Raw genomic sequence first — 26,994 nt, forward strand, 5'->3', positions numbered from 1 at the left:
CCACAGCAGGGGACGACACGTCGTCGTCGCGTGACCCCCGTGGGGACGAGCTTCCTCATCGCCTCCGAGCCAAGGCCGCCCCACATCCGCACCCCCTCCGCCTCGATGCCACCTCCCGGGGTGGCCGGGGGCACCCACAACCGTCGCCTTTAACGGGTCCCGTGTCCCCAGGTGTCCCAACTGAAGGGTGGCTCCACCTCGTCCCTCCCCTCGGCGCCTTCCTGCCTTCCTTGTGCTTGTCACTGGGGATTAGCAGAGGGACAGCCCAGGGCTTGGGGACAGGGACAGGGACAGGGCCACCAGCCACCTCGCCTGGATGTAGGAGGCCACGGCCGGCCAGGGAGGACCGAGGGCGGCATCCTCCATCCCTGCGGTGGGCGAGGACGGGGACCCCCCGGTGCCCCGCCAACCCTTGGGGGTACCATGAAGGACCGGCTGGAGCAGCTCAAGGCGGTGAGAGACCCTCGAGGGGGAGAGGGGACCCGGTGGGGGGCACCTCGTGGGGTGGGGGTCCCCAGGGTTTGCCGGGACCCTGTTCCCAGGGGGAGCTGGGTGTCGTGGGGTTGGGGGGGGGGGGGAGTCCCTGAGACCCCACTCCAAGGCTCACGGGGACATCATGGGGAGGGGGGACCCCGAGCCCCAGGTCCGTGGTGGATGGGGACGTTGCGGGCATGGATGTCACCGAGAGCCCACCCCAGGGTGGATGGGGGGGTGATGGGAATGGGGGTCCCTGAGCCCCCACCCCACGGTGGATGGGGGCACCACGTTGGATGGAGGGGTCCCTGAGCCCCCACCCCACGGTGGATGGGGGTGTCATGGGAATGGGGGGCCCTGAAAGCCAGCCCCACGGCAATGGGGGTGTCAGGCGGGAGCGACCAGGGGGGTCAGCCCTCTGTGCCGTTTGGGGGTGGGGAGGGTATTTTGGGGGGACACCACCACTCGCCCCCAGACGAGGGCTGTTCCCCCAGTGCTGTGGGGTACAATGGGGGGACGCCAGCCCCCACCCCGGGCTGCGTGGGGCAGGGGTGTCCATCCCCTTGGGGGCGGGGGGGGGGGGGGGCATGGAGCGGATGCGGGGTGCCCGCAGGGGCCAGCACCCCGTCCCGTGCCCCACGTCTCACCGTGCTCCCCGCCACCGTCACCGCTTCCTCATCCCGCACCCGCCCTGCCGTGGGGCCCCGCTGGGCCCCCCCCTGCTCCCCGGGGGCCTCCCTGCCCCACTGTCTTGTTCCTCCCCCCTCTCGGGTGTTGGGGGTCCCTGCAGCCCCCCAACCTGCACCCGGGCCCCGGCCTGTGGCAGGCAGCCGTGGCAGGGAGGCTTGGTGGGGATTTAGCGGGGATTACGAAGCCATCAGATAAAACCCTTGGGAGGGAGAGAAGGGATTAATTTTATTTTTACTCTGGCAGGAGGCGGGGGGGGGACCAGGATGGGGGTCCCAGTATCCCCAGCCAGGGCCTGAATTCCTCCCCAGGGGGGCTGCAGCTGGGCACAGGACACCCCTTGGCAGCTGAGGGGGGACAAGGGGAGGTGGAGGGGCTGGGGTTGGCACCCTGAGAAGGGACCGATTGGGGAGCCCGTGGGTGGGGGGGCCAGGCGCGACGCCAGGGTGATGGGCAACAGCCGCCTTTGGACCCCCCGCCGACCCCCGGCGCTCCTCAGACCTGCCACAGGACGAAGGTTGGGGCCATAAAACCCCGTCCTGTCTCCGTCCCCATCCCCTCCCTCCGGCCAAGCCCAGCAATCCCTTAATTCCCCGGCCGTGCACAGCCAGATGTGAGACGAGCTCAGCCCCCCCCCCCCCCACCGCTGCAGATGTCCCCTCCTGGGCCACCACGTCCCCACGACTGCTCCCGCCTCGTCCCCCCCTGACCCCGTAGAGCCGGGCTGGCTGGTGGCCACCCTGGCCCCGTGGGGCGACTGTGACCCGGGGGGGGAGTGGTCCCCGGGTGCAGGCGGGGGGGTGTCACCCCTGAGCGCTGCCCACCGTACCCCGCAGAAACAGGACGCGGACGATGACACCGAGGAGCTGGAGATCGCCGTCGACAACACGGCGTTCATGGATGAATTCTTCTCGGAGGTGAGGAGTCGGGGGGGGGGGGAGATGCGGGGTTGGGGGGCACGGGGCTGCCTCCTAACCCCCCCACCCCTCCATCTTCCCCGGCATGTCTAGATCGAGGAGACCCGGCAAAACATCGACAAGATCTCGGAGAACGTGGAGGAGGCCAAGAAGCTCTACAGCATCATCCTCTCGGCCCCCATCCCTGAGCAGAGTGAGTGCGGCGGCCACGCGTGCGTGTGTGTGTGTGTCCCCTCCCCGGGTCACGCGTCCCCTTCCCGGGGACATTCCCGGGGACATTCCCGTGGTGGCTTCCCTGGCTCACGTGCTGTGATCCCGCAGAGACCAAAGACGACCTGGAGCAGCTGACGGCGGAGATCAAGAAAATGGCCAACAGCGTCCGCAATAAGCTGAAGAGTGAGTGGCCGTGTCCCCACCGCCGTGTCACCCAGTCCTGCGGGTCCCCCTCTCCCCGTGGGAAGGGTGGGGTGTGCTGGGGACACTGGGACCATGGGGTCTGGTGGGTGGGGAAGGTCCCTGACGGGCTGGGGTCCGGCTCTCGCCAGGCATGGAGAGGAACATCGAGCAGGATGAGGCACGATCTTCCGCCGACCTCCGGATACGCAAGTCTCAGGTGAGCTCCAGTCCCTGGGACCCGCTGCCGGGGCTGTCCCCACTCAGCACCCCCAGGTCCTGAGCACCCCTTCCCACCCTGTCCCCCACGGGGCTGTAGCACGTCTTGGGTGTCCCCAGGTCTCCCATCTCTGTCCCCAGCAGCACCCCGTCCCAGATACACCATGTCTGGGTGCTCCCGGGCTTCGTGTCCCTCTGCCCTGTCCCCAACACTCTGTCCTGTCCCCCATGGGTTGGGACATGCCATCTCCTGCGTCTCGTGCCCCCGTCCCCAGCCCCAATGCCTCGTCCTGCCCTTATTTCTTGGGGCTGGGGAATGCTTGGAATGTCACCGGTCTGACTCCCTGTCCCCATCCCCATCCCACCATCCTGTCCCCTGGGGCTGGGATGCGCCATGCCCTGGGTGTCCCCACTCCCACCCCCCGTGCCCTAGGTCCTGTCCGCTGGGAAAACGCTCCATGGGGACACGCCACGCCTGGGTTGTCCCACGTCCCCATCCCTGTCCGCAGCACTGGGTCCTGTCCCCCGGGCTTGGGACGTGCCGTGCCTGGGGTGTCCCACGTCCCCGTCCCCAGCACCGGGTCGTGTCCCCCGGGGGGGCCGGAGAGGTGCCACGGCCGGGGTGTCCCCAGCCCCACGCCCCTGTCCCCGTCCCCAGCACTCGGTCCTGTCCCGCAAGTTCGTTGACGTCATGACCAAGTACAACGAGGCGCAGGTCGACTTCCGGGAGCGCAGCAAGGGCCGGATCCAGCGCCAGCTCGAGATCAGTGCGTGCCCCCCCCCCCGCCCATGGCAGATGTGGGCGGGGCCTCCTCCTGGTGACCCCGCCCCTTTTGGTGAAACGGGCGGAGCCAAGCACAAAAGACCCCCCCACCCTCTTTGGTAAAGTGGGCGGGACCAGGCACTAAAGACCCCACCCCTTTTGGCAAAGGGGGTGGGATTAGCCCCTACAGCCCCCGCCCCCTTTGGTAAAGTGGGCGGGACCAGGCACTAAAGACCCCACCCCTTTTGGCAAAGGGGGTGGGATTAGCCCCTAAAGACCACGCCCCTTTTGATGAAGTGGGCGGGACCAGACACTAAAGACCCCACCCCTTTTGGCAAAAGAGGTGGGATCAGCCCCTTCAGACCCCACCCCCTTTGTTAAAGTGGGCTGGACCAGACAACAAAGACTCCACCCCCTTTTGGCAAAGGGGGTGGGGCTAGCCCCTACAGACCACGCCCCTTTGGCAAAGGGGGCGGGGCTGTGTACGGCAAACCCCACCCCCTTTTGATGGAGTGGGCGGGGCCTGTTCCCACCACTGCCCCTACGTGCTGCAGCCGGCAAGAACACGACGGACGAGGAGCTGGAGGAGATGCTGGAGAGCGGGAACCCCTCCATCTTCACCTCGGGGGTGAGCGCCCGCTGCGCCGAGGGGCGGCCGGGGGGGGACACCGGGGGCCAGGAGCAGCCCCCCACCCTGCTGACGTGTGTGTGTGTGTGTGTCCCTCATCCTGCTCCGTTGCAGATCATGGACTCGCAGATCTCGAAGCAGGCGTTGAGCGAGATCGAGGGGCGGCACAAGGACATCGTGCGGCTGGAAAGCAGCATCAAGGAGCTCCACGACATGTTCGTCGACATCGCCATGCTGGTGGAGAACCAGGTACGGGGCTGCACGGGGGCGAGCGGGGATCTGTGCAAGGGGTTGCACGGGGACGAGCAGGGATCTGTGCACGGGGTTGCACGAGGACGAGCACGGATCTGTGCAAGGATTGCACGGGGACGAGCAGGGATCTGTGCATGGGGTTGCACAGGGCTGAGCAAGGATCTGTGCAAGGATTGCACGGGGACGAGCAGGGATCTGTGCACGGGGTTGCATAGGGGTGAGCAGGGATCTGTGCAAGGGCTGCACGGGGATGAGCAGGGACCCATGCAAGGGGTTGCACAGGGACAAGCAGGGATCTGTGCATGGGCTGCACAGGGATGAGCAGGGACCCATGCAAGGGGTTGCACAGGGACAAGCAGGGATCTGCGTATGGGGTTGCACAGGGCTGAGCAAGGATCTGTGCAAGGATTGCACGGGGACGAGCAGGGATCTGTGCAAAGGCTTCACGGGGACAAACAGGGATCTGTGCACAAGGATGAGCAGGGACTTGTGTGGGAAGCCACCCATGGACTGGCACGCAAGGCTGCACAGGGCTCCACGGGGGCACAGGGTGGCACGGAGCCACGTGGGCACCTGCCCGGGGCCACGCAGGGCAGCACAGGGAGCCATGCAGGGGGACCCAGGCACGGAGCCACGTGGAGCTGGGTGGCGATTGCTGCACGGGTCCCCGTGGGGCCACCCAGCACCCGAGCCCGTGGGAGCTTGAGGGAGGGAGGCAGGGGTGGGCAAGGGTGCGCCCCACGCCGTGGTGGTCCCGTCCCTTCTCTCAGCCCCTCTCTGTCCCCCCCCATGCAATGCGAGGAGCCACTGTGTGCACTGGGGAAGGGTGAGTACCTGCGCCGTGGGGCTGTGCCACGTGCCGTGGGGCCGTGCCACGTGCCGTAGGGCTGTGCCACAGGGTTGAGCCTGTCCCCTCTCCCCGTCCCCGCAGGGTGGGCTGCTGGATAACGTGGAGCAATACGTGATGCACACGGCCGAGCACGTGGAGCAGGCGAACCAGCAGACCAAGAAGGCACTCCAGTACCAGGGCCAGGCGCGCAAGGTGGGTGGGTGCCAGCACCCCTGGGTGCTCTCAGCGTCCCCCCCTCCGTCTCTCTCTGTCTCTCTCTGCCTCCGCCCCGCCGCCCCCACGCCCCGTAGGGAACCATGATCGACCGCATAGAGAACAACATGGACCAGTCCGTCGGTTTTGTGGAGCGGGCCGTGGCCGACACCAAAAAGGCCGTGAAGTACCAAAGTGAGGCCAGGAGGGTGAGACGGACCGACGACCCCGGTGTCCCCCAGTGTCCCTTCCATAGCCCCCACTGTCCCAAAGGCAGCCCCAGTGTCCCCGTCTGTCTTCACATCACCCAGTGCCCCCAGCGTCTCCCCATATCCTCCAGTGGCCCTGAGACCCCCTTGTCACCCCAGCCGCCTCTAGTGTCCCCCAGTTACCCCCAGTGGTCCCCCAGATGACCCCAATGGCTCCCGCCTGCCCCCAGTGACCCCCAGCCACCCCTCCTCCCCCCTTGTGACCTCCATGGGGTTGGCAGCACTGTCCCTCTCTGTCCCCCCACCAGACCCAGCCCTGAACCCCCTCCTACCCTCAGGTGTGATGAGCTGGTGAGGTCTCAGCCCCTCCTGCCCTATCGCCGGGTCTGCAGCATCTTTGGCTCTTCTGGGCTCCTCCGTGCCCACCTCTGCTCTCCAACACCCCCCCCCAACACAGGGCAGGTGTAACCAGCCCCGTCTCCCCTCTCGCCCCCTCCAGAAGATGCTGATTTTGGTGGTGGTAGTGGTGCTCTTGCTGGGGATAGTTGCCCTCATCATCGGACTGTCTGTGGGGCTAAACAAGAAATAGCCTCTGAGGTGGGGGCTGTGGTCTGTAAGTGTTGGGGGGCAGGGGAGCCCCACTGCAGGGCCGGAGCGCCCTGGAGGGCTTGGGGACGGTGGGCAGGCACGGACGGGACTGGCCCCGCCATCGTGCCCTGCCCGGACTGCTCTGCCTGCCATGGGGCTCTGTGTCCCCGTGCCGGGGTCTGGCTCTCTGGTGCTTTGGTTTCTGCTGCTCCCTTTGGGGCTGGAGGTTCTGGGCTCTGGGTGCTCGCCGGCCAGCGGCCTCGGGTCTGCGGTGCTTGGGGCTCTGCAGAGTGCGGGGGTCTGCGTTGCTCGGGGGTCTGTGTTGCTCGGGGCTCTGTGGTGTTCAGGGGTCTGGATTTCAGCTCCGTGCTTAGCTGTGTGTTCCCATGTCAGTCTCTGCCATCCTCGCTCCCCTCCGGACCCGCAGGGTCCTGCTGCAGCCCCTCATCCCCTTCCCCACCAGCCTCTCCGGCTGGGGGCTGACGTCTCCCCCTTTCCCTCCTCCAGACGATTCCAACTCTCCCAGTAGTGAAGTCTCCCAGCGGGACCCTCCCTGGCACCCTCCTCTCCCTGCTTCTCCTGGATCTGCTGCCCTCAGCCCCGGCATTCCAGCTCCCGCCCCGGGCTCCAGCGTGGCACCTCTGCCTCCACGGAGGGACCCCGACGCCAGAGTGCTCTCCCCCACCAGACCATCCCCTGCGGCCCCCGCTGTCCTGCCAGTCCCTGGGGTCTTCCCCTCTTGTCCTCATGTCCCCTGCAGGAAGGGGACAGGACTCAACTATTTATTTTCCCTTTGCTGATAAACCAACTCATCCTGGTCCCCCATCTCTTGCTGGGGGGAGTGAGGAGGCTGGGGACTATGTCGGCACCGTGGGGATGTGGCAGCCAGTGCCACGGCCCCAGTGAGAGCAGGCGAGGTGCCTTGCTCTGGGCAGGTGAGGGCTGGACCCTCACCCGCATGGGCATCCTGGGAGGACGAGGGACAGGGATACGGTCAGGACAGGGGGTTTGGTGGCACCAGCAGCTGCCGGCAGGTCTGGCCACGCTTTGCTGTCCACCGTGCCGTGGCAGACGGAGCTGCCGGGGACCCTGTCCCCTCTTGGCCTTGATGTCTGCGGTTGGTAGGTCCCCCAACACCGACTGCCCCGATGTTGTGGAGAGCTGGGGCTGGAGGACGCGGCGGTCACCGTTATTTAATTCCTGTTAAAATAAAGATCCCTGCTGACGCCCACCCTGCGCCTCTCCTCTCCATGCGCAACGCGATGCCGGGCCCGCTACGGGGACAAGCGGGGTGCTGGCACCCCCAGACACCCCAAGCAGTAGGGGGCTGCCCCTGGGCTGAGCATGGCTCCGGCTCAGCTTGCGGTGGCCGTGGCATCACGGCTGGGCTGGTGGCTTTGGTTGAGGACCCGGGGTCTGGGACGGGCCCCCGTTTTCAGGTGCTGTAGTGACACAGCCCCTTGGGGCGAAGATGTGACAGGGGAGTGTGGGGCTGGGGACACCCCCAAGCCCCACAGGCTCTGCCAGGCCAGGCCAGACCCTCTTCCCCCTGCGGTTTTGGGTAAGTCACGGCGATGGGGACATGTCCCCACTGCACGCTGGCACTTGGCCGCCTGTCCCAGGGGGACACCGGCACAGCCACATCCCGGTGCTACACACAACCAGCTCACACCTACCCTGCTGCCTCCCCAGCCTCTGTCCCTGTCCCTTGTCCACCCTCCCCAGCCCCGTGCCACCCGCGGCCCTGCCTCACCGCCCCTCTCTCCCCGTGCAGAAGAAGATCATGATCATGATATGCTGCATCATCCTCGCCATCATCTTGGCTGCCAGCATTGGGAGCATCTTCGCCTGAGACCCCAACCCGCTGCCCTCCAGGTGACCGGGCGCACGGCAGGAGGGTGGCAGTCGGGGTCCCCGGTACCACCCCCACACCCAGGGAGCGGGTTTGGACCTCGGCGGGGTTGAGCCGGGTGGGATTCACCCCCCTTGGACTTGCCGGCATGTCCGTAAGGCGCCAGAAGAGACCGAGTGTCCCCAGACAGCCACATCCCCTTCTTCAGCAGCACCTCATCTTCCTCCCCATTGCAGGTGGCCTTTCCCCCTCCTGCCCCACTGCCCGGATGATCCCGCCTGCAGCTCCAGCCATCGGAGAGACCCCGACCGCCAGCCCCAGGACCCGCCTGCCAAGCCCTCGTCCCCGGAGCCCCGAGGACATCCCTGCGCCGCAGCCCGGAGGAGTGGAGACCACCTCCCCTGCTCCCCCCTTCCCTCACACCACCGGGCAAATGCCCCAAGGTCTCTCCTCACTCCCCATCCTCCATTTGGCCAACAGTCAGCGGCCCCTGCGAAGAGCAGCCCCCTCCTCGGCAGCACAGAGCAGCCGAAAGAGCTGTGTTCCTCCCCGGGGCAGCGTGCAGGCGACGTAGAGGGCTCTGCCTTGCTTGGGGTGGAAGGAGGAGCCTCTCCCTTCGCTCAGAGCTTGTCTGTGGCAACTTCTCTGTCTTGCCGGCTCTTCGGATGTGCAGCCACCCGTGCCGGAGCCCTCCTCCTGAATAAAGAGATCACCCATGCTCTGCGTCGGGGTGTGTGGGGGGGGTCTCAGTAGCGGGAGACAAGCCCTGATGCATGCTTCACCTCTGGGGATGCTCCTGGTCCCGCGTTTGCGCATCCAAAAACCACAGCGACCGATGCAGGTTCTTGTGGGAAAGTTTAATTAAGGCAGCCCCCTCCCCAGTTGCTCGTTACAGCCTGTGTTTCAGGAAGAATTTGCCCCAGTAGCGTCCTTTTAGCTGCAGGTCATAGGGGCTGAGGTACTTGCGGATCCCCAGCATGTTGGCGGTGACAATGCGCTCGAAAGTCCAGGGATTTTGGTTGTTGAGCCTCTTCTCCTCCTCCTCCTGCCGCATCTGCTCGAGGCCATCGCGGCTGATGGGGATGGCAGGGAAGGGCAATTTCCTGGCCACCTGGGTGAGGAAGGGTTTCACCTCCTCAAACTCGCAGTGCCCGCCTACCTCTACCACCAGCCGCCCGCTCTTCACCGCCGTCACGTAGTGGTCGATGGGGCCCTTGCCGCCCCCCATGCGATGCCCCAGGCTCTTCCGTGTCACCGGCTTGGAGGGGGCCGGCACGCGCCAGATGGCAAACATGGTCTTGGGGTCCATGCGGCGGCCGATGGTCAGGCGGATCATCTCAAAGTGGCCCCAGTGAAGGTACCCACCCCCCAAAGCCTGTGGGGGGAAGGATGAGGCACCTCAGGGACCAAGCGCTGGCCGGGCGAGGGGGACAGAGGTTTCCCTGTCCTGCCCTGCGCTGGCAGCCGTCCCCTCGCACCCTCCACGCGTGGTTTTTTTGGGGGGGTGGGGGGGAGCTGCCTCACTGAGGACATCTCAAAGCTGCCTTTCCAATTTAAGCTCGATATTATGTTCTTTATCTCCTCGCTAGGGAAACTGTAGCCCTTCCTGACAGAGGTGGCTCAGTCAATCCAGCTTTTCGGAGCTGGTTTGGCAGCAGTCGCCTCCGGTCGCTGGTTTGTTTGGAGGGCTCAGCGCCAGGCGGTGGACCAGCAGTGAGGGGTCTCCAGCCCGGGGGGTGCCCGCTCCTGCACCCTCCCCATCTCCTGCCCAAATGCAGACCCCAGTTCCTCTGGGCTTCTCCCTCATCCCCCCCCACCCCCCAGCTCTGACCAGGGAGGGGAGCAGGGCCCCCCGTGTCCTGCTCACCAGAATCCCGTACTGCCCCTGGGTGAAGTCAGTGGCCTCCCGGGACGGGCCGCGGATGTCACGCAGCCGCCGGGGCTCTCGCCTGACCTTAGGCACCGCCGGGACCTTGTCCATGAACTTCAGCTTCGTCCTCTCCGGGAAGGTGATACCTGCCGGAGGAGGGGGACAGGCCTGTGAAGGTCACCAGCCCCAGGACCCCCCGGTGCAGGGCGGGGGGGGGGGGGGGGGGTGTACAGGCGGCAGCAGACCGGCGAGGGGGGTTTCTCCCCGTCTATCCCCCTTACCGCTGTAGTCTGGAGGCAGCACATATTTCTTGAGGCCCGCCCGGGGAACGATGACACCACCGGGACCTGGGGGACAGAAGGGAGACTCAGAACGGGGTCTGATGCACCGGGATGGCGGCGGGGGGTCCGAGAGCGGCCCCGCTTCCCTGGAGCGGCTCCGGCAGCGTTGGGACGGACACAGCACCCCCCGCTCCGGATCCCAACCCCCCCCCCCCCCCCGGGTCCCAACATTCCCCCACGGCCACCACAGCCGACCCGGGAGTCCCGGACCCCAACGCCTCCCGGTTAACACGGGAGGGGACCCGGGTGTCCCGTTGCCAGAGCCTCCCCTCTCCGGTTCGTCCCCCCGCCGGGCTGGTGGGACACACACACACACGCTCCTCCCCGACCACCACCCAAGGCAGCCAGCGGTCCCTCGGAGCGCTGCCCGGGCTCCCCTCACCTCCTCCGGCCAGCAGCGGCCGCGGGAGCCGCCATCGCCACATCGCGGCCCGGCCGGAAGTGCCTCTCGGGCGCCGCCATAAGATCCGCCCTATCGGAACAGCCCGGCGGGGAACACTTCCGGTAAAGAGGTCCACCCCCCTCCGGTGCCCCCGGGAAACACGGAGGGGAATTTTTAGTTCCGGGTGGGGCAGACACCCCCACCCCCACCCCCCCCACCCCCCCCACTTCGCCGTGTCTTTCCACGGCGTCGCCCCCGCTCCACTCCCACGGTAGCGGGCAGGGGTCCCCGCCGGGCAGGACCCCCCCCTCTCCCCCTGAGGCGGGATGTTTGTCTGAGTACGATGGCGTTGCTGTTTCTTTGCCTGTTTTTTTGCTGATGGGTGGTGGGTGGGGGTTCTGTATGTTGCAAAATGTGTGAGAAATTGCTTTTGGATGGCCTTGAGGTTTCTGGGCCGTCCTGGACGAGCCCCCACTGAGGAAGGTAAGGACTTTAGCCCTCTTAGGTAACTTAGCTTAGAAGTATCCGTACGAATTACGCCAAAATGTAAGCATAGATAATAGAAGCGCTAACGAGCATCCGTTAGGATAAGAGGCATCAAACATGCAGAAGATCACACTGCGCAGAATCATCCGAGAAGGGTCAAGTAGCGGACAAGTGAGGAAGACTATGGAAGACCACCAGAGGACTCCTGAAGACCACCAGAGACCTTCAATGCACCTGCATAAAGGACATTTGAATATGCTAATAGTTTCCCGGAAAACTAATGAATATGTATGACATTTCTCGGAAATCTAGTGAATATGTATGTAGAACCTATACTTAACCTGCACAATTAGGCCTGACAGTGTGCACGATAGGTGGAGTGATTGCCAGGTGGAGCGATCGCCCGTGTACCCAGCGCTGCAATAAAGAATGCCTGCTTTCTAAAACTCCAAAATCGAGTCTTAGAGAGTTTCTTCGACCGGGTTTTTCGGTATCACCCCTACCTTGGTGTCCCGTCGAGGCTCCCATGTCCCTCCCAGAGCTTGCGCCAACCCTCTCCCCAAGACCTGGTCCCCATTGAGGGGGTCCTGGGGTCCTGTTTCCCCCCCCTCCAAGAGGTGGAGGGGCCACCGCCACCACAGACAGACACAGACAGACAGACAGACAGAGCTGTGCTGCAAATGGCTCTTTATTGACGCCACGGTGGGCCCAGCGGGGCCAAGCGTCCCTCGGCGACATCAGTAGAGACTGAAGACGGCCTGGATGTGCTCCCCATTCCATGGCTTGTAGGTGCCGACCCCTGCGGCGGAGGGAGAGGCGTGAGGTTGGAGTATCATGACCGCCCCCCCCCCGCGGCTCCTCTTGCCCCCCACCTTGGGCTACCCACCTTCTTGGAGGGCATCCGTGCCACTAAGGAATTTCCAGTAGGTCTTGTCGTCCGGGTTGGCGGCCAGCCCGTGGATGGAGACCACCATGGGGCCCCAGGATGTCTGCTCCGTCTGGAAGCTACCGGAGAAGCGGGTGGGCTCGGTGGGGGGATGCCACATGCCCCCTGCTCTCCCCCACCTGGATCCTCTGGCTCTTACCTAAAGATGTCGGGTTTCTTCGCCTCCGCTGCCTGCAGCACCTTGAGCAGCGTGGAGCCGGCCGGGACCCGCACCGAGGTGGTGTAGCTGAAGTGCCTTCCCTGCAGCTTGTTGATGATGGAGTACTGCACCTTGATGGTGGCTTCTGGGAGGGCAGAGGGGCAGGGTGGGCAGCCGGCACAGTGCCACGGGGCACAGGGCAGGAGCGTCATCCCCGTGGGGTCTGGCGGGGGGAGCTCCTGGAGGGAGAAGCCGTACCGCTGGGAGCCGTGGTTGTACTCGGCTTTGGGGACAGGGACGGCTGTAGGGTCGGGGACGCGCCGGTGCTGGCGGTGCAGTCCAGGCTGGCCGCTTCCAGGTACGACATGCCCACGAGGGCAGGCAGGACCTGGGCGATGGCCATGGGCTGGCGGTAGTCATGGCTGTAGACCACGGAGAAAGCCTGGGTGCAATCCCACTCCCGCGGGAAGTAAAAATTGCTCGTGGCCCCCAGCACCTGCGGAGGAGGCAGGAGGCGGCGTGAGCGGCTCCGGGAGTGGGACCGGGCAGCTGCGGTGCCGCAGCCCTCCCCATACCTGCAGGGCCAGCCCCATACTGTAGATATTCCCAATCATGCCACCCTCCTTCTCCTGCTCGTCGAGGAAGCCGTTGGTCACCACCCACAGTGCCTCCTGGAGCAGTTCCTGCACGTCGTAGAGGTCCGTCTGGCTGTACGTGCACGCCATCGCCAGCGCCGCCATGGCACGGGTGTCTGCGAGATCCCGGCGTCACCACCAAGTCGCCGGGAGCGGGGCTTTGCGAGCCGAGGGGACGCGGCAGGGCCGAAGGTGTCCCTTACCCACAGAGAGTTGGCTCTTGAGTCTCAGCACCTTCTTGGCCAGGATCACCGATGCCTCTTCGTAGCCACCTGCTTCTGCCAGGCACAGGGCCAGGGCGTCCAGACTGACGCCGTACAGGGTGGTCTTCGGGACGCCCTCCAAGTCTGCAAAGCAAAATGTGGCGAGGTGATGGGGGACCGAGGCACGGGGAGAGAGGTGCCTCCATCCCGGGCACCCCGGGCCATCCCTCCCGTGCCGGCGTACCCAGGCTGGCCATCTCCTCGTCCGTTTTCTCCTGCAGGACTTGGATCAGGTTGATGGTCTGCCCTAGGGCACAGACGTGCCGGGGGTTCTGGCAGGAGGAGAGGAGGGCGAGCACGTACAGAGCCACCTCACCCGAAGTCATGTCTGCGGGGACGAGAGAACAGCCAGGGCATGTTGCGGGGCCAGGACCTGGCACTCCGGTCCCCGGCTGGGGTGGAGAGAACTGGCCGTGCCAAGCCTGCGGTACCGGCTCTGCCGGGACCAGCTGCCATGGCAGGGGTGCGCTCCGAGCCCCTCCTTACCTTTCTGGGCTCTCTTCACGGCCTCCTGCTGTATCTGCTGGAGCAGCCACTTGTTGGTCTCAGTGCCGGTGGCCCCGGCCAGGTTCATGGCCAGCAGGACGCTGGGGTTCGGCAGCTCGTCCGCCTTGACGGACTCCTCCAGGCGCTGCAGCATCTTGGAGACCAGTTGGTACGGGGCGACTGGAAGGAGAGGGGCCGGGCACCCCACTGGCACTGGCGGCGGGAGGTCGCAGGGGATCCCATGTCCCCTCCACGCAGTCCCTCGCAGGGTCACCGCTCTCTCCGGTGCCTCCGTGGGAGGGGTGACACTCACCGCAGCCGTGGGCGGCCGTGCCGCCCACCAGGGCCAGTAGGACCCCAATGCCGAAAGCCACGCCAAGCATCCTCTTGTCCTCGGGGCAAGCGGGTCCGCTCAGACCCTCAGAGTCCTGCGAGCACTCGTCTCTCTGGACGTCCTCTATGCTTTTAGCTGCTTCCGCTGCCCTTCTCCGGTCACCCGCCTTCCCACAACCGCCCCGGCACTGCCAAGCACTGCCGGCTTATCTGTGCGCCCAAGGGTGTCCAACCGAGTTGGACGGTCACGGCTGCGAGGGCAGTGATTTTCCATTTGAAATCACAAGGGACCAGTTCTACCAGTTGAATGAGTCCGTGGTGCCAGATGGGATTCATCCCAGAGCACTGAAGGAGCTGGCGGGTGTCACAGCAGGATCCCCCCCTCAATCTACCCACGGTCCTGGGTGCCTGGGGAGGTTCCTGCTGGCTGGAAGCTCGCCAGCCGTATCCCAATTTACAAGAAGAGCATGCACTTTCCGAGAAACTACAGCCCTGTTAGTCTAACCTCAGTACCCGGAAAAATGATGGAGAAGGTCATCCTGGGTGCTATCGGAAAGCATTTAAAGGACAACGCCATCACCAGGCATGGTCTGCATGGGTTGACAAAGGGAAAGTCCCGTCTAACTGATTTGATATCCTGCTACGATGAGGTCACCCGCCACGTGGATGACAGAAAGGCAGTGGATGTTGTTTTTCTGGATTTGTGAGGCTTTTGATCCTGTCCCTCACAGCGTCCTTCTGGACAAGGCGTCCAGCTGCGAGATGAGCAGGTACAGGGTGCGCTGGGTGAAGAACCGGCTGGACGGAGCTCAAAGGGGTGTAGGGAATGGGGCTACATCTGGCCGGAGACCAGTCACTGCAGTTGATGCCAAACTGGGAGGTGCTGGTGACTCTCTCGAGGGACAAGTGCCCTGCAGAGGGATCTGGCTGGGAGCTTTGGGCAATTGCCAACAGCACCAACTTTAACAAGAACAAATGCCGGATTCTGCACCTGGGACGGAGTGCACCGGTGGGGACCTTCCTTACCGGCGTGGGTGACCACGTAGCGGCCGCGGTTACGCAGAAGCTCTGCCGCCAGCACCGCGCTATGGGCAGGGGCAGCCGTGGGGCGAGCAGGACACGGGGGCTCGGGGAACAGCTCCGGGTCCACCGACCAGGTCATCTTCTGCCCCGGGCTGCTCACCACGGGGTGCTGAGGGCTGCCCACCCCTGCGGGGCCTGTGGGCTGCAGGGGTGTCACAGGGTCCCAAGGGTCCGGCCAGTGCCAGGACCAGCCCTGCCTGTCTCGGTGTGCCCACCATCACCCTTTGCCCTGCCTGCTGCCCCACGCCAGAGCCCGGAGGCAGCTGGGTTGGGGAGGGCAGGTTGGGGGGTGCCTGGGCGAGCCATGTGTCCCCTCTTCCCAGCACAGCCCGAGGGACAGGGGCCAGTTCCTTTCTGTGCCTCAGTTTCCCCAGAGGCTCTGCAGTGGGAAGGTGCCCCAAGGACACGCTCGTCACCCTGTGTGCAGGGACCAGCCTGCTTTTGGGGTGAGGAAGGCAGCACATGGCCAGAGATTGACCCCCACCTCCTCTATCACCCCCCCCCCCCACCCTAGGCAGGGACAGGGACCGAGGCTGGGACCAGGACCAGGGGAAGGAGCAGGGCTGGAGCAAGAGCAAGAACAAGGACAAGGACAGGGACAGGGACCCAGGGCCCTTGGTTTGCCCCCGGGAGGAGGAGAACTCTGCAGAGACGAGCCCCAGGTGGGTGCGAGGGGCTGGGCGCGGGGCTGCAGGGACCACCGGGCTTCCCATTGGGAGAGCTGCACCTCAGCCCAGGTGTAAAAGCCATCAGTGGGGGCTGCCCCTCCTCTTCCTCCTCCATCACCATGAAGGTTCTCAGGAGCGGGTGGTTTGTGCTCTTTCTTGCAGCCGCAGCCTGGGCGCAGGATGCCCTGGGTAAGGGGCTGTTTGGGGGGGAGTCCTGCTGGGTCTGGCTGCCCTCCCTGGGGAGGGGGGAACGGGCAGTGCCCCCCCAGGCTGGGCTGCTGGGTGCCCGTGCCCTGGGCACGGCTGTTTGCTGCGGGGTGGTGGGTATGAGTGATGCCTGGCTGCCAGTGGAAGAGGACCACGGTCTCCTCTCCACCCCAGGCAGGGCAGGTCTGTAGGTCAGGCTGCCTCGAGCACCAGGTTTGGGGCTGGGAGGTCGACTCCGGAGCAAGGGAAGCCCTGGGGTGGGTCCCGCAGCTCCCCCATCTCCCTATGGGGACCCTTCAGGATCATCATGGCCACATCGGTGCCCTGGGGTGACTCTATAAAGCAGCTCAGACCCTGGGGCTGCCTCCTTCCCTGTTCTCCCTAAGGCTGAAATGCTAAAATGGGGGAACTCAAGGGGACATCGGTGCTGGGGGCTTGCCTGGCTTGCTCCCCTGGGAACCTGGGGGTCCTCAGCGAGCTGGTTCAGCCCTCCTTCTCCTTGCCCTGCCACAGTCTCCGTTACGTGCGGCCACGCGTGGCTCGCCGTGGTGGTGCCGGCTGGATTCCTGGGGAGCCGTGTGGCCAGTGGGGAGCTGACGCTGGGATCCGGCTGTGGGGTGACCACCGCTGATGGGGACGGGTACTGGCTGAAGCACCTGCTCGTGGGCTGCGGGACCACCCTGGAGGTGAGGAGCCAGGGGTGGCCACGTGTCCCTGATGGAGGTTCTGCAGCAGCGTGGTCCTCCTCGGGGCGGGTGGAGGATGGAAGAGGGGGGGACGACCATGTCCCACGGGGGAGGGACAGCATCAGGGCATCCTTCGATGACCTGAAACCTGGTTCTTGCTGTGGGCTGAGAAGCTTTCTGGGTGCTGGTGACAGGGAGGGGACACCCGCTCTGAGCCGGGTGAGGTGCCCTCCAGCCCCATGTCTGCTCCTTTGCCCAGCTTCTCCCGGACAGCATCCACTACAGCAACATCCTCCACTACCGCCCTTTGGCCGGGGGTCCCGTGGCTCGTGCCAGACCCTTCTCCCTCCCCGTGGACTGTTACTACCCCAGGTAAGCAGGGAGCCCCATGGGGCTGGGCTCCGGCTGAGCCCCGTGTGCCCACGCTCCCTGGGTTGTTACCCACAACGGGACCCCTCGGTGCTGGGTCCACCAGCCCATCCTGGGCAGGGAGGGTGCCGGGGGGGTGCCTGCCCACGGGGCACACGGCAGGTAGGGGTGCAGGGAGGCTGTCACCCTGCTCGAGGATGCTCTGTGGTGCAGGATGGGCAGCGTTTCATCTGGGGCCATCCAGCCCACCTGGGTCCCCTTCGGTTCCACCGTCGCTCACCGGAGACGCTTACGTTTCGCCCTGGATGTGTATGACAGTGAGTGGAGGAGCCTCAGACCCCTTTATTCCCCTGGGGGGGGGAGGGCACCCCCCTACCTGGCTGGGGTGCTGGGGCAATGCTTGGGGTAGCCACAGCCATGTGCTTTCCAGGTACCTGGTCCTCCCGCCTGCACCAGCCCACCTATTCCCTGGGGGAACTGATCAACATCGAGGCGTCGGTGAGCACCGACCCCCGGCTGCCCTTGAGGGTCTTCGTGGATGAGTGCGTGGCCAGCCCGAGCACGGCGGCGTGGCTGGAATACAAGGTCATCGCTGACAACGGGTGAGCACGGGGCTGGGCGCAGGGTGGTGGCTGCTGCCTGCCCCAAATTGATGCTCCCTCTCCTTGCCAGGACCCTGCAGGTGGTGGCAGAGCCCGGCTGGCCCTGGCGGGGGGTGGCAGAGCCCATCTCATCCCGTTTCCCATCCCGGCAGGTGCCTGCTGGATGGGCAGTTTGGACGTTCCCGCTTTCTCCCCCGGCGTGGAGACCGTTTCCTCCGCTTCCAGCTGGATACCTTCCTGTTCCCAAACGCCTCCGGCAGCCAGGTCTGTGCCAGTGGGGTCTTGGGGCGATCCCGCACGGATGGGTGGGTGACGGGGCGGCTGGGGGTGATCGGTGGAGAGCCACAGGGTGGCTCAAGCGGTGTGGCAGGAGGATGCTTGTCCCTGCAGATCTACCTCCGCTGTCACCTGAAGGCTGTGGCAGAGGGAGCTGGCAGCACCTTCGGCAAAGCCTGTTCCTACGACCCTGTGGCAGCTGCCTGGCACTCCCCCGATGGGGTCAACTGCTCGTGCTGCGGCTCTCCGGCCGGCTGCGGGGGCCGGCGGCGGCGCCGCCGGCTGAGTGGCAGCGGAGGTAGGAGAACCCCCTCGGTGGGATCCGTGAGTCCTACGGGGGCTGCCTGTGCCCAGCGGTGCCTGATGGGCTTCTCCTTGCAGGGCTCCTGGGGGAAGCCAACATCCATCTCGGTCCCCTGGGGCTGCTCTCGGTTCTGCCCAGCTCGTCCCCGGCCCCCACGGGGCTCCCCACGGCACTGGAGCCCAGTCCAGCACCGTCTCGCCACCCCTCAGTCCCCGTGGTGCGGGGAGAGAAGAAGGATTTGGGTGAGTGCGAGCTGCCCCGTGGTGTTGGGGGGCGGCTGGGGTGACCCCGCCATCCCCCTCACCCTGCTGTCTCACCCCGCAGGGCTGGCTGTCCCTGTCCCCGGCACCATGCTGGCCATGGTGGCCATGTGCTCCATCCTCATCGCCATGGGCATAGCCGGCTGCTACTGTTCGGTGCGGCGTCACCGGAGTGGGCACGGGGTGGGTGACCGCGAGGCAGCCCTGGGGGAGTCCCGTGCTGTGGCCATGGCCCCCACCGCAGCCGGCGGTGTTGAGGCCACCCCTGAGAATTCCCTTGTTCCTGCAGACCCTGCCATTGTGTGAGCCTCCTTGTTTTAGCAATAAATTTGTAGCAGAAAGGCTGTGCCGGGTCAGTGTGGGAGGGGGCTCTGGAGACAGTGTACTCCCCTGGGTGCTTGGGGTCAGTGGGTGGGGGGGGATGTGACATGTCCCCAGTGCCTCTGTGTACCCCAAAAGGTCCCACTGACCTCTCTGGGGTGCTCCCAGACAGCCCACGCTGCCCACCACGGGCTGGCTCCCTGGCAAGCGTGGCTCCTGTGCCACAACTCCCTGGGAACCAGCCAACTTGGGAGGGGGGGGGGGGCAGAGTGCTGGTACCCCCCCTGCCCATGCAGTGGGCAGAAAACATCCATCTCCGACATAGGGATGCCAGCGTGGTGAGCCAGTGCCGCTCTGCACCACAACCTACAGCCCCCTCCCCGGCACGGCTGCGGCCCCCCTCCCCGGTGATGCTCTGGTGGGTGCTGGGAGCTGGGGCAGTTTGCAGAGAAGGGGGGGCAAAAGCAGAGCTGCTGGAGGAGGGGGGGGTTAGCGTCCTGCGTGGGAATTCACAGGCACCTTGGCTCCTGGCATTAGGCTGCCAGGGTGGGGGAGATGGGTTGAAGGGGTCTCCGCTGCTCTCCCGCTTCCCAAAGCTGCTCAGCCATGGAGGGAGGGGGGGCAAGTCGCTGGGTACGGGGGGGGGATGCGGTTCAGAGGGTCCTTGTGCCGCTTTTCTACATGTCGAGAGGCTGCAGAAGCCGGCTGGGAGAAACAAGCCGTGCCTGTCCTTGACTGCCGGTGGTCTGTGCCGCGGTCACCGCCGAGCTGTGCGGATTTTCGCCTTATCGGCTGCTTTACCGCGTGGGCAGTGCAGGCGCAGGATGATGGCGCGTAGGGCGGTATGGCGTGGCCCCCTTCATCCACAGGGCTTTAATTATTTACTGACTTTGGGTTTGTGGAGTTTTTCTTTTTTTTTCTTTTTTTTTTTCCCCCTCTCCTACCTGAAGTTCTTGGCTGGGCACCCCGAAACCATGGGCCAGCACCCTGGGTGTGAAGCCACCACAGTGGAGAGTAGCTGGCGGTGGGGGGGGACACAGGGGACACACACAATGATGACAAGACCCACTTGGGGATCCCCTCTGTCACCTCCTGCAGCCAGGGAGCAGGGACCTTCCCGGGGCAGAGCCAGGCTGATCCACAGCGTGGAACCATCCCTGCGTGGGGCAGGGGTGCTGAGGAGGTCTGGTCCCCACGACCTGGGGGGGGGGGAAACCCTGCCTGGGCAGTACCCAGCTCTATGCCCTGGCTGTGTGGGGCAGGGGCCAGCCCCCCCCCCCCCCACTCCGCAGGGAGGAGGCATTTCATGCCTAATGGCCCTTGATGGATCTTTCTTCCAGGAACTCGCTGCAGAGAGCTTTTTAATTTTAATTTCTTTTTTTTTTTTTCTCTTTCTGAGCTCCTGTAAACACAGCCTTGCGCTGGGGCATGGGGGCTGCGAGTGGGGTGGGGGGGCAGCTCTCGGCAGGGCTTAGCTCAGCCAGGAGGTGTCAGGGATGGGGATACAGCTGGGGGCGGGGGGGGGGGCTTTTTTGGGCAGCCTTGCTCCCTCTGCTTCCCGCTTTCCTTATCTCTCTCTGCACCCTGCTTTCCTTATCTCTCTTTTTTTTGCCCCGGGCATGCTGTGGGTTGGGATCTGAGCATCTTTCCCTGGGGGGCCACAATGCCCTGGACCCCTTCCCTGAATTGCAACACTGAGCATCTCCCCCTGCCCCACGCAGCTGGGGTGCCCCACTTTCCTCTTCCCCCACTGGGGTTGTACCCACAGCTGGGGTGGTTTTGGGGGGGCTGCCTCCTCCCCTTCCCCAAATCTTCCGTCTGCTCCGTGTCCCTCGACCACCAGCGAGCATGTGGGGCTGGAGAGTGGGGGTCCACCCGTGGGTGGTGGTGTCACGGGTGGGCTGGGCGGTGGCCCGGGGATGCTGCAACTTCTGACATCATTCGCGTTGCACCAATGGATGCTGGGGTGGGGGGGGGCGGTCCTGGTTGGGACTGGGCTGCTCCGGGGCCGGAGGGGGGGTTGGGGGTGTGCGTAAGTCGGGGGGGGGTCCCCCACTGTCTCCATGCAGGGGATGGGGAGTCTGCGGCTGGGCAGCCGGGCGGTGATGTACACGGCCGAGACCCTGCCCAAGGGCAAGAACCGAGTGATGGGGGTGAGTCAGGGGGGGTTGGGGGGGGCTTTGAGGGAGGGGGGAGAACTGGCACCCCTGGAGAATCCCCCCCCCCCCCCCTACCCCATCCCGGGGGGTTTCTGCTCCTCCTGCTGATGCTGTGGCCCCAGGGTGGCTCGGGGACCAGGGGACCCCCATCCCCAGGGTGGTGGTTGCGGGGGAGGTGGGGGGGTGACTTAGCCCTACTCTCACCCTGCCCCATCCTATAGACCATCCAGATCATGACCGGCTTCATGCACATCGGTTTCGGGATCGTCCTGACGACGCTCACCAACGTCTACACCTCCGTCTTCGTCATCGGCGAGATCCCCTTCCTGGGCGGCGTGTCTGTGCGTAACGTGGGGCCGAGGTGCCCCCCAGGGTCCCGGGGACGAGGGGTTCAGCTTCAGCTGCTGATAAAACTCAAGGACTGACATTACACAAAGTGGGGAGGGAATCCCCGTACCCCTGAGAGCTGTGGGGGTATGCCTCTGGGTAGCTCATTAATGCTGGGTGGGTGTTTAGTGCCCCGTGGGTTTGGGGGGCTCGGGGTGACCTTGGCGGAGGCTGACTGTCCCCTTCTCTCCTGGCACAGTTCATCATCTCGGGCTGCCTTTCCATCGGGGCGGAGAAGAGCCCCACGGAGTGTGCGGTGAGTGTCCCCGGGGATCCTGCTGCTGCTCCGTGTGCTGGAGGAGGGGGACAGGCGGGCAGGAGCAGCTCGACCCCGGCCAAAACCCACTGGGGCAAAACCCCCTTTGAAGGTTGTGCCGGGGTTATTTCTGGAAATGAGCAAAGGGAAAGAAGAACGAAAAAAAAAAAAATAATACCCAAACAAAAAATCCAAAGGCAGCCTGAGCTGTTGCCTGCAGCCGGTCCCTCCAGGCTCAGCCAGGCAGAGCCGTGGCGGTGGGTGTCCTCACGGGCTTTGGGGTCTGACACCTGCCCCAAAGCCGTCCCCAAAGCCTCTCTGTGCCCGTAGGTAAAGGGCAGCCAGACCATGAACATCATCAGCGCCATCTTCGCTCTGCTGGGCATCATCGCCTTCATCGTAGACCTCAACCTGAACGGGCTCTACCGCTCCAGCTTCAACTACTACAACTATCTTGTCCTGGTAAGTGGGGGCATGCCTGGCCCCCCTTTTCAGAGCCGTGGTGCCCAGGGCTTGCTGAGCCTGCCCAGACAAGACAAAGCCTTTTGGGAACCTTCTCCGTCCCCCCTGGATGCCGCCTGAGCCCTTCCCGGGGAGGTTGGGGGGCTTTGCCAGGCTTTTTTGCGGGGTTCAGCCCCATCACCGTTGGGGAGCGGGGACCGGGGAGCCCATGGCTGGCAGCACCCCGACTGCGGGGCCGTCTGCCGGCATGGTGCCATGCACCTGACCTATTTTAGGCTGATACCTTGGGAGATGACTCACACCTTAGAAGTACCCGTTTCTCTCTGCAAGCTGTAAAAGCGGCGAGGTAGAGGGCTCCGAGTGAGACCTTGGCGTCCAGGGAACCGGGGCTGCAGCGCTTAGGGTTGGTAGGAGATGGAGGAGGGAAATCCCAAAATGTGGGGTGGGGTCTACCCTATGGGGCTGAGCCCAGGTTTTTTTCCTCGTGGGTGCTGCTGATGGGGCTTTCTCTATCCTGGAGCTCGCAGGGAACGGGATTTCTGTCGTGCTGCTCATCTTCACCATCCTGGAGTTCTGCATCGCCGTGGCCACTGCTAATTTCTGGTGCCGGGCCACCCGTCTCAGCTCCAACGAGGTAGGGCACAGGGGGGGCAAAGGGCAGCAGGGCAGAAGCCTGCCCAGACCCCCAGCACTGTCATCCCCCCTCCTTCTCTCCCCCAGGCCATGCTGATCGTGCCCAGCACCACGCAGGTGGACCTGGCCGTGCCGCTGGCTGACGTGCCCCAGCCGCCCAGCTACAGCGAGGTGATCTACGACCCCAAAGAGCAGCCCAGCTAGAAGCGGAGCTGGGGCCGGACCGGCTCCCAGGAGCAGTATCCGACCCCTGCCTGCATGACAGACCTCCTCCTGCCGCCGCCGGTGCCTCCCCCCGCCAACCCCTCCTTGGGCAAGCATGTCACCCCTGTCCCCGGGGAGCACCCCGGCACCTCCGCCTCGCTGCAACTGCTCCAGGCATGGGTGGGCACTGGGGGGGCAAAGGAGAGGCTGGAGCCCCTGCAGACCCCACGGGGCGGTGGGTGCTGAGGGGCTACCCTGAGCCTTGTTCTCCCCCAGAAGCAGCAGCTCTTGGGTTTCTTTGCAAAGAAGTCTAGCGAAGGGTGTGCCTCCATGCTCCCAAAACTCCCCAGCCGGCTCCCAGAGCTATGGCATCCTCCTCCTGCCACGCTGCAGGTTGGGGACCCCCCCCCCCCCCCCCCCCCAAAAGCCAGTGAGCACCCTGAATTTCCCCTTTCCCTGTCCCTCTCCTGCCCCTGTGCTAGGTCTCAAAGAGGGGCTCTTTGCCTGCTGACTGCTTTGGAGAAGGGACTTCTCAGGGTTGAGGGGAGCATCTTGGGGCTTCACGGGCTGTTTCTGCCCATAAATGCCCAGTTGGTTGCTGGGGTTCATTCACGTCGGGGCTCAGGACCTCCTTGAGGTCTGGTGGCCACGTAGCAGGCAGTTTATAGAGACCCCGACGTATACCGGGAGCCATGCGGGTAGCCAGACCATCTACCTCGGCTCGTACCCCGTTGGCTTTATTTTATCTTTAAAATAAATGCTCTGTCCGGGCCCGTGTCTCCTTCTTTTGGGGATTTCTCAGCATCGGAGCTGCTGTCTGTCAGGCAAGGGCCTCATCCTGCTGGCTTCAGAGGTCTCCTGTGCCCATCACCCTCATCTGGTCCTGCTGGAGATGGCGAGATGCCATGGTCCCCTGGTACCTACTCCTCTGCTAAGGAAAACTGCAGCCCTAAATCCCCCCTCCCCTTATATACACAGCAGCATGGCTCGCTATATTTAGTGCTGCTGGAGCAGCTGGTCAGCCAGCGGCAACGATGGTGACGGCAGCAGCTCTGGGTTTTTACACCAGTGGAGGATCTGCCCCTGGGCTGCTCCTCGGGGTGACACTGGGGGCAAGTGCACCCTGTTCCCACGAGGCTGCAAATGTGGCTGGGCGATCCGCCGGGATGGGAACGGAGCGGAGGGACCTGGTGAGTGCTGCAGTCCCTCAATCACCCGTCTTGGGGGCAGGAATTGAGACCAAAGGGCTCTTGGCCCATTTTTAACCAGCAGAGAGGGTTGTTGGCTCCTGACGAGCTCGTTACTGACTTCCATCCTTAAGCACCCTGCGGTGGTGGGGATGCTTGAGAACCTAATGAGGAGTAAGGGTGGTGGTGGAGGCAGGTTATTTTAGGAGCAGCCTGAGCTTATGGAGAGCTTGGGCTGGAGGTGAGGATGTGGAGCCTGGTGCTGGTTTTCAGAGGAGTGGGAGCACTCCGAGTTGTTGATGCTCTAAGCGGGGGGAGATGTCTGTCTGTGCTTGGTCCCTGGGGTATCTCCCCCACTCTTTAGGGACAGCATCTGTCCTCAAACCTTGCCTCCAGCCCCAGAGCAAGGTCGGGGAGTGCCTGTTTGAACCATCTCCTTAGTTTTGGCTTGAGTTAAATGTTTTCTTTCTTGTTTTAACAGCTGCCCCCTGCCCTGACAATGCTCATGCTGCTCAGCCAAAGCCTCATGGATTATTCACTCGCTGTCAGTTATTTCTGTTCCCAGCTCTGAAAAAATAATGAGCCAGTTCAGTAGGAAAAGCCCCAGAGATTGGGGGAGCGGGATGAACAGGCTTTCTCTGCTCACCCCGCTTTCATGGCCCATTACGGCTCTGGCTCCTCACGTGTGGCTCCGGAGCCTCCCATACCTCCTTTCCCACAGCAACCGGGGAGGTTCTCCAGCCCCAGGGGGGCCACCACAAAGCCCTGATGCCCCCCCCAAACCGGGCTGGCAGGTCCCTCTCTCTTTGCCCAGCATGGTGGTTCCCTCCTTGCTCATCATCTACCAGCATCGGGCTGTTTTTTCCCCGGAGCATCCCACTGCCACATGCTGAGCCTCTGCTGGGTCGGGGCCAGCCCCTTGCTGCTGTTGCCAACTGCAGAATGTCCCTTCCCGTGAAATCGGGCATTAGCACGGCGATAACCTGCAGCCCCTCAATCTTTAAACCCAGATTATCTTTCCATGGGCTTTCGAGGTTTTCTGCCGCTTCGTCGTGTTTAGGTGCAGCTTTCACTGGAAATGCGGGAATAGGTGTTTTAAGGCTCTGGGGAAATGTGTTACTGTTCTATATGTGTATTTCTATGCATTGGCAGACCTGGAACCTCCTAGGGAGGAGCGGGTACCTCTCAGGGCTGGGGACAACAGGTGGTAGGGACCAGAGAGGGTCTGGGGACCTGGTGGGATGATGGAGAGGGACCCACTTGGGGACACACGGTGCTGGAAAGGTGGCGGTGACCAAAGGGCCATAAAAAAGGTGGCAACACGAGCAGGAGAAACGCTGGGGCAAAGGCTGGCAGCCACCATCCCATGCTGGCAAAGATGGGGCCCATGGGGAGCTGGATACCCCGAAGGATGGCGTGGTGGGCGCCCTATGGCCGGTGGGGGAGAGGCTGTGCGTCCCAGTGCCACCTCTTTACCGTGATGGGGAGGGTGGCAGAGGACTGGGGGGGCTTGAGGGGTGGGAAGACCTCTGTGTCCAGTGGTCTTCATCAGCTTCTCTGGACCAGGGGAGGCGGAGGGAGTCCCTGGCCCTGGCTCATGCCAGGCTCGGCATTGGGCATCTTGGATCAGCTCTTGTTTATGGCATCTGCCAGAGCCGCAACCGTCCCCGAGGTGGAGGTGGGGAGCATGGGATGAGCCCCTCTTGCCCGGCGTCACCGGCACTGCTTGGAAAGCTCTGGCTCTCTTCAACCACATCTGGGAACTGTGGATGTTCCTTGGGGAGAACCCCACACCGGACACCCTCAACGGGCGCAGGGCTGACCTCCCGTGCGTACCTGCTCCCCTGCCTGCTCCTGAGGGTGGGCACGGGCTGAAGGACCACGGGCCCTCTCTCAGCAGACCCCCCCCTTAGAGGGAAATGGCCCCTGGGGAGATGCAGGGGACAAGGCGTGGGGTGGCGGAGGAAAGGGGGGGCTCTGTGTTGGGCAGGGATCTTGGGGGCACATGAAATGCCAGTGATTTGGGGTCAGAGGAACCGCTGGTGGAATGGGGCTGCTTTACATCCCTGGGTAAAGCTGGGGAGTACCTGCACCCCAAACACCAGGTTTGGGTCCCGCATCTCAGAAGGATGTTGGAGCCCCAGGGGGGTGGTCTGGGAAAGGGCAAGGAGAATGCCTGGGGGGGGGCTGAGTGGGCGAGGGCTCTCCAGGTTGGAGAAGATAGCTGAAAAGGAGAGCTGGGAGAGCGTGCGGTGGTTCTTGGTCTTCATGCGATGTGTAGCAGCGAGCTGGCAGTGAGCTGAGCTGGACTGCAGGAGGGGTCTCTGCACCCCTAGACGAGGGAAATGGGGAGACGTGGAGCTGAAGAGGGGGGGATGCAATCTGCTGAGGAGCACCAATGCATCGCCCCGGTGCCAGACGCAGGGGATGGTGCTCTCCTTTGCAGTGCCTGGGATGCCGCAGCAGTGCTGGAGATGGTGCCCGGAGACCCTTTTGTCACCTTCCCCCCTGCCCTCCACACCCCCTCCGGGGGATGCTGGGGCTGTGCGGGGGGCTTGCTGGTGTCAGTTACCCCCCCAAAAGGGGAACTGGGCATGCTGGGGGTAAGGGTGAGGGCAGGGTGAGGCAGGAGGGACCTTCTCAGGGCAGAGCTTCCTTACCCTGGGAAACCCCACGATTGGGTGTCAGTGAAGCCTTGGAGACGTGCTAGAGCTTTTCTGCAGCATCAGGAGTTTTACTGGGAGTGAACCGATCAAAGGCTGGAGCGTGGCGGGAAGGCGATGATGGACGCATCTGGGACAGGCTTTAGGAGCGATGCCGCTGCACCTCAAATAACAGCACAACCCCACTCCCCCCAATGCACTCCTGTCCAAAAACCTTTAGGGTGGTTCAGGTGGGGGTTTCATGGAGAGTTGGAACAGATGCTGGCTCTGCGAGTGCCACATGTGACAGCCCCTTCTTTGAGGGGTTTTCTGTGGTGCAGTCCCTGCTCTGAAAGATCGTCTCTGGTTGCAGTTTGAGCTCC

At 64.2% G+C, this 26,994-nt stretch overlaps 5 protein-coding genes across 11 annotated transcripts; 3 read left to right on the top strand and 2 right to left on the bottom strand.

Moving 5' to 3' along the window:
* Positions 1-28: 28 nt before the first annotated feature.
* On the top strand, positions 29-8,735 carry STX3 (syntaxin 3). 6 transcript variants are annotated; one of them, XM_049820672.1, is made up of 11 exons: positions 38-453; positions 1,998-2,078; positions 2,172-2,271; positions 2,400-2,474; positions 2,624-2,691; positions 3,349-3,457; positions 4,008-4,081; positions 4,196-4,330; positions 5,265-5,375; positions 6,084-6,181; positions 6,680-6,774. In XM_049820672.1, the coding sequence occupies exons 1-10, from the start codon at positions 424-426 to the stop codon at positions 6,171-6,173; spliced, it is 873 nt and encodes a 290-aa protein (XP_049676629.1). In that variant the 5' UTR covers positions 38-423; the 3' UTR covers positions 6,174-6,181; positions 6,680-6,774. The 6 variants fall into 6 exon arrangements, with proteins under 6 accessions (XP_049676627.1, XP_049676633.1, XP_049676629.1 ...); XM_049820675.1 differs by lacking the exons at positions 6,084-6,181; positions 6,680-6,774 and adding exons at positions 7,947-8,047; positions 8,261-8,735 and having other exon boundaries at positions 41-453; XM_049820674.1 differs by lacking the exons at positions 5,265-5,375; positions 6,084-6,181; positions 6,680-6,774 and adding exons at positions 5,474-5,584; positions 7,947-8,047; positions 8,261-8,735 and having other exon boundaries at positions 48-453.
* A 131-nt stretch (positions 8,736-8,866) lies between these two features.
* Positions 8,867-10,703, bottom strand: MRPL16 (mitochondrial ribosomal protein L16). The gene is made up of 4 exons (XM_049820117.1): positions 10,618-10,703; positions 10,176-10,241; positions 9,892-10,040; positions 8,867-9,399 (listed from the first exon to the last, which is right to left on the bottom strand). Exons 1-4 carry the CDS (start codon positions 10,658-10,660, stop codon positions 8,914-8,916), a joined length of 744 nt encoding a protein of 247 aa, XP_049676074.1. The 5' UTR covers positions 10,661-10,703; the 3' UTR covers positions 8,867-8,913.
* Positions 10,704-11,773: 1,070 nt separating this feature from the next.
* Positions 11,774-14,157, bottom strand: CBLIF (cobalamin binding intrinsic factor). Its single transcript, XM_049820133.1, has 9 exons — positions 13,886-14,157; positions 13,573-13,752; positions 13,271-13,414; positions 13,027-13,170; positions 12,764-12,939; positions 12,447-12,684; positions 12,189-12,333; positions 11,990-12,108; positions 11,774-11,902 (listed from the first exon to the last, which is right to left on the bottom strand). The coding sequence occupies exons 1-9, from the start codon at positions 13,953-13,955 to the stop codon at positions 11,841-11,843; spliced, it is 1,278 nt and encodes a 425-aa protein (XP_049676090.1). The 5' UTR covers positions 13,956-14,157; the 3' UTR covers positions 11,774-11,840.
* Positions 14,158-15,775: 1,618 nt separating this feature from the next.
* LOC126047326 (zona pellucida sperm-binding protein 3-like) lies at positions 15,776-18,666 on the top strand. Its single transcript, XM_049820831.1, has 9 exons — positions 15,776-15,845; positions 16,377-16,549; positions 16,809-16,921; positions 17,132-17,235; positions 17,349-17,520; positions 17,673-17,784; positions 17,911-18,094; positions 18,178-18,342; positions 18,425-18,666. Exons 1-9 carry the CDS (start codon positions 15,776-15,778, stop codon positions 18,664-18,666), a joined length of 1,335 nt encoding a protein of 444 aa, XP_049676788.1.
* A 2,062-nt stretch (positions 18,667-20,728) lies between these two features.
* Positions 20,729-23,537, top strand: LOC126047156 (membrane-spanning 4-domains subfamily A member 15-like). 2 transcript variants are annotated; one of them, XM_049820413.1, is made up of 6 exons: positions 20,729-20,834; positions 21,062-21,181; positions 21,427-21,483; positions 21,814-21,945; positions 22,466-22,579; positions 22,666-23,537. In XM_049820413.1, exons 1-6 carry the CDS (start codon positions 20,745-20,747, stop codon positions 22,780-22,782), a joined length of 630 nt encoding a protein of 209 aa, XP_049676370.1. In that variant the 5' UTR covers positions 20,729-20,744; the 3' UTR covers positions 22,783-23,537. The 2 variants fall into 2 exon arrangements, with proteins under 2 accessions (XP_049676370.1, XP_049676371.1); XM_049820414.1 differs by having other exon boundaries at positions 22,473-22,579; positions 22,666-22,784.
* Positions 23,538-26,994: the final 3,457 nt, after the last annotated feature.

The sequence above is a fragment of the Accipiter gentilis genome, chromosome 17 (genome assembly GCF_929443795.1).
Source record: "Accipiter gentilis chromosome 17, bAccGen1.1, whole genome shotgun sequence".
Lineage (NCBI taxonomy): Eukaryota > Metazoa > Chordata > Aves > Accipitriformes > Accipitridae > Astur > Astur gentilis.

What these genes read in the sequence shown, in the direction of transcription:
- CBLIF (XM_049820133.1), bottom strand. Translation starts at nt 13,955, where the DNA reads ATGCTTGGCGTGGCTTTCGGCATTGGGGTCCTACTGGCCCTGGTGGGC. An exon ending in CGAGGAGATGGCCAGCCTGG is followed by an intron (nt 13,171 to 13,270) that starts GTACGCCGGCAC and finishes TTTGCTTTGCAG; the next exon opens with ACTTGGAGGGCGTCCCGAAG. An exon ending in CACGGATGCCCTCCAAGAAG is followed by an intron (nt 11,903 to 11,989) that starts GTGGGTAGCCCA and finishes CCTCCGCCGCAG; the next exon opens with GGGTCGGCACCTACAAGCCA.
- LOC126047156 (XM_049820413.1), top strand. Translation starts at nt 20,745, where the DNA reads ATGCAGGGGATGGGGAGTCTGCGGCTGGGCAGCCGGGCGGTGATGTAC. An exon ending in AGAGCCCCACGGAGTGTGCG is followed by an intron (nt 21,484 to 21,813) that starts GTGAGTGTCCCC and finishes CTGTGCCCGTAG; the next exon opens with GTAAAGGGCAGCCAGACCAT. An exon ending in CCCGTCTCAGCTCCAACGAG is followed by an intron (nt 22,580 to 22,665) that starts GTAGGGCACAGG and finishes TCTCTCCCCCAG; the next exon opens with GCCATGCTGATCGTGCCCAG.
- MRPL16 (XM_049820117.1), bottom strand. Translation starts at nt 10,660, where the DNA reads ATGTGGCGATGGCGGCTCCCGCGGCCGCTGCTGGCCGGAGGAG. An exon ending in GCCGCTGCTGGCCGGAGGAG is followed by an intron (nt 10,242 to 10,617) that starts GTGAGGGGAGCC and finishes TCTGTCCCCCAG; the next exon opens with GTCCCGGTGGTGTCATCGTT. An exon ending in GCTGCCTCCAGACTACAGCG is followed by an intron (nt 10,041 to 10,175) that starts GTAAGGGGGATA and finishes CTCCTCCGGCAG; the next exon opens with GTATCACCTTCCCGGAGAGG.
- LOC126047326 (XM_049820831.1), top strand. Translation starts at nt 15,776, where the DNA reads ATGAAGGTTCTCAGGAGCGGGTGGTTTGTGCTCTTTCTTGCAGCCGCA. An exon ending in CTGGGCGCAGGATGCCCTGG is followed by an intron (nt 15,846 to 16,376) that starts GTAAGGGGCTGT and finishes GCCCTGCCACAG; the next exon opens with TCTCCGTTACGTGCGGCCAC. An exon ending in GGGAGAGAAGAAGGATTTGG is followed by an intron (nt 18,343 to 18,424) that starts GTGAGTGCGAGC and finishes CTCACCCCGCAG; the next exon opens with GGCTGGCTGTCCCTGTCCCC.
- STX3 (XM_049820670.1), top strand. Translation starts at nt 424, where the DNA reads ATGAAGGACCGGCTGGAGCAGCTCAAGGCG. An exon ending in GGCTGGAGCAGCTCAAGGCG is followed by an intron (nt 454 to 1,997) that starts GTGAGAGACCCT and finishes CGTACCCCGCAG; the next exon opens with AAACAGGACGCGGACGATGA. An exon ending in CGTCCGCAATAAGCTGAAGA is followed by an intron (nt 2,475 to 2,623) that starts GTGAGTGGCCGT and finishes GGCTCTCGCCAG; the next exon opens with GCATGGAGAGGAACATCGAG.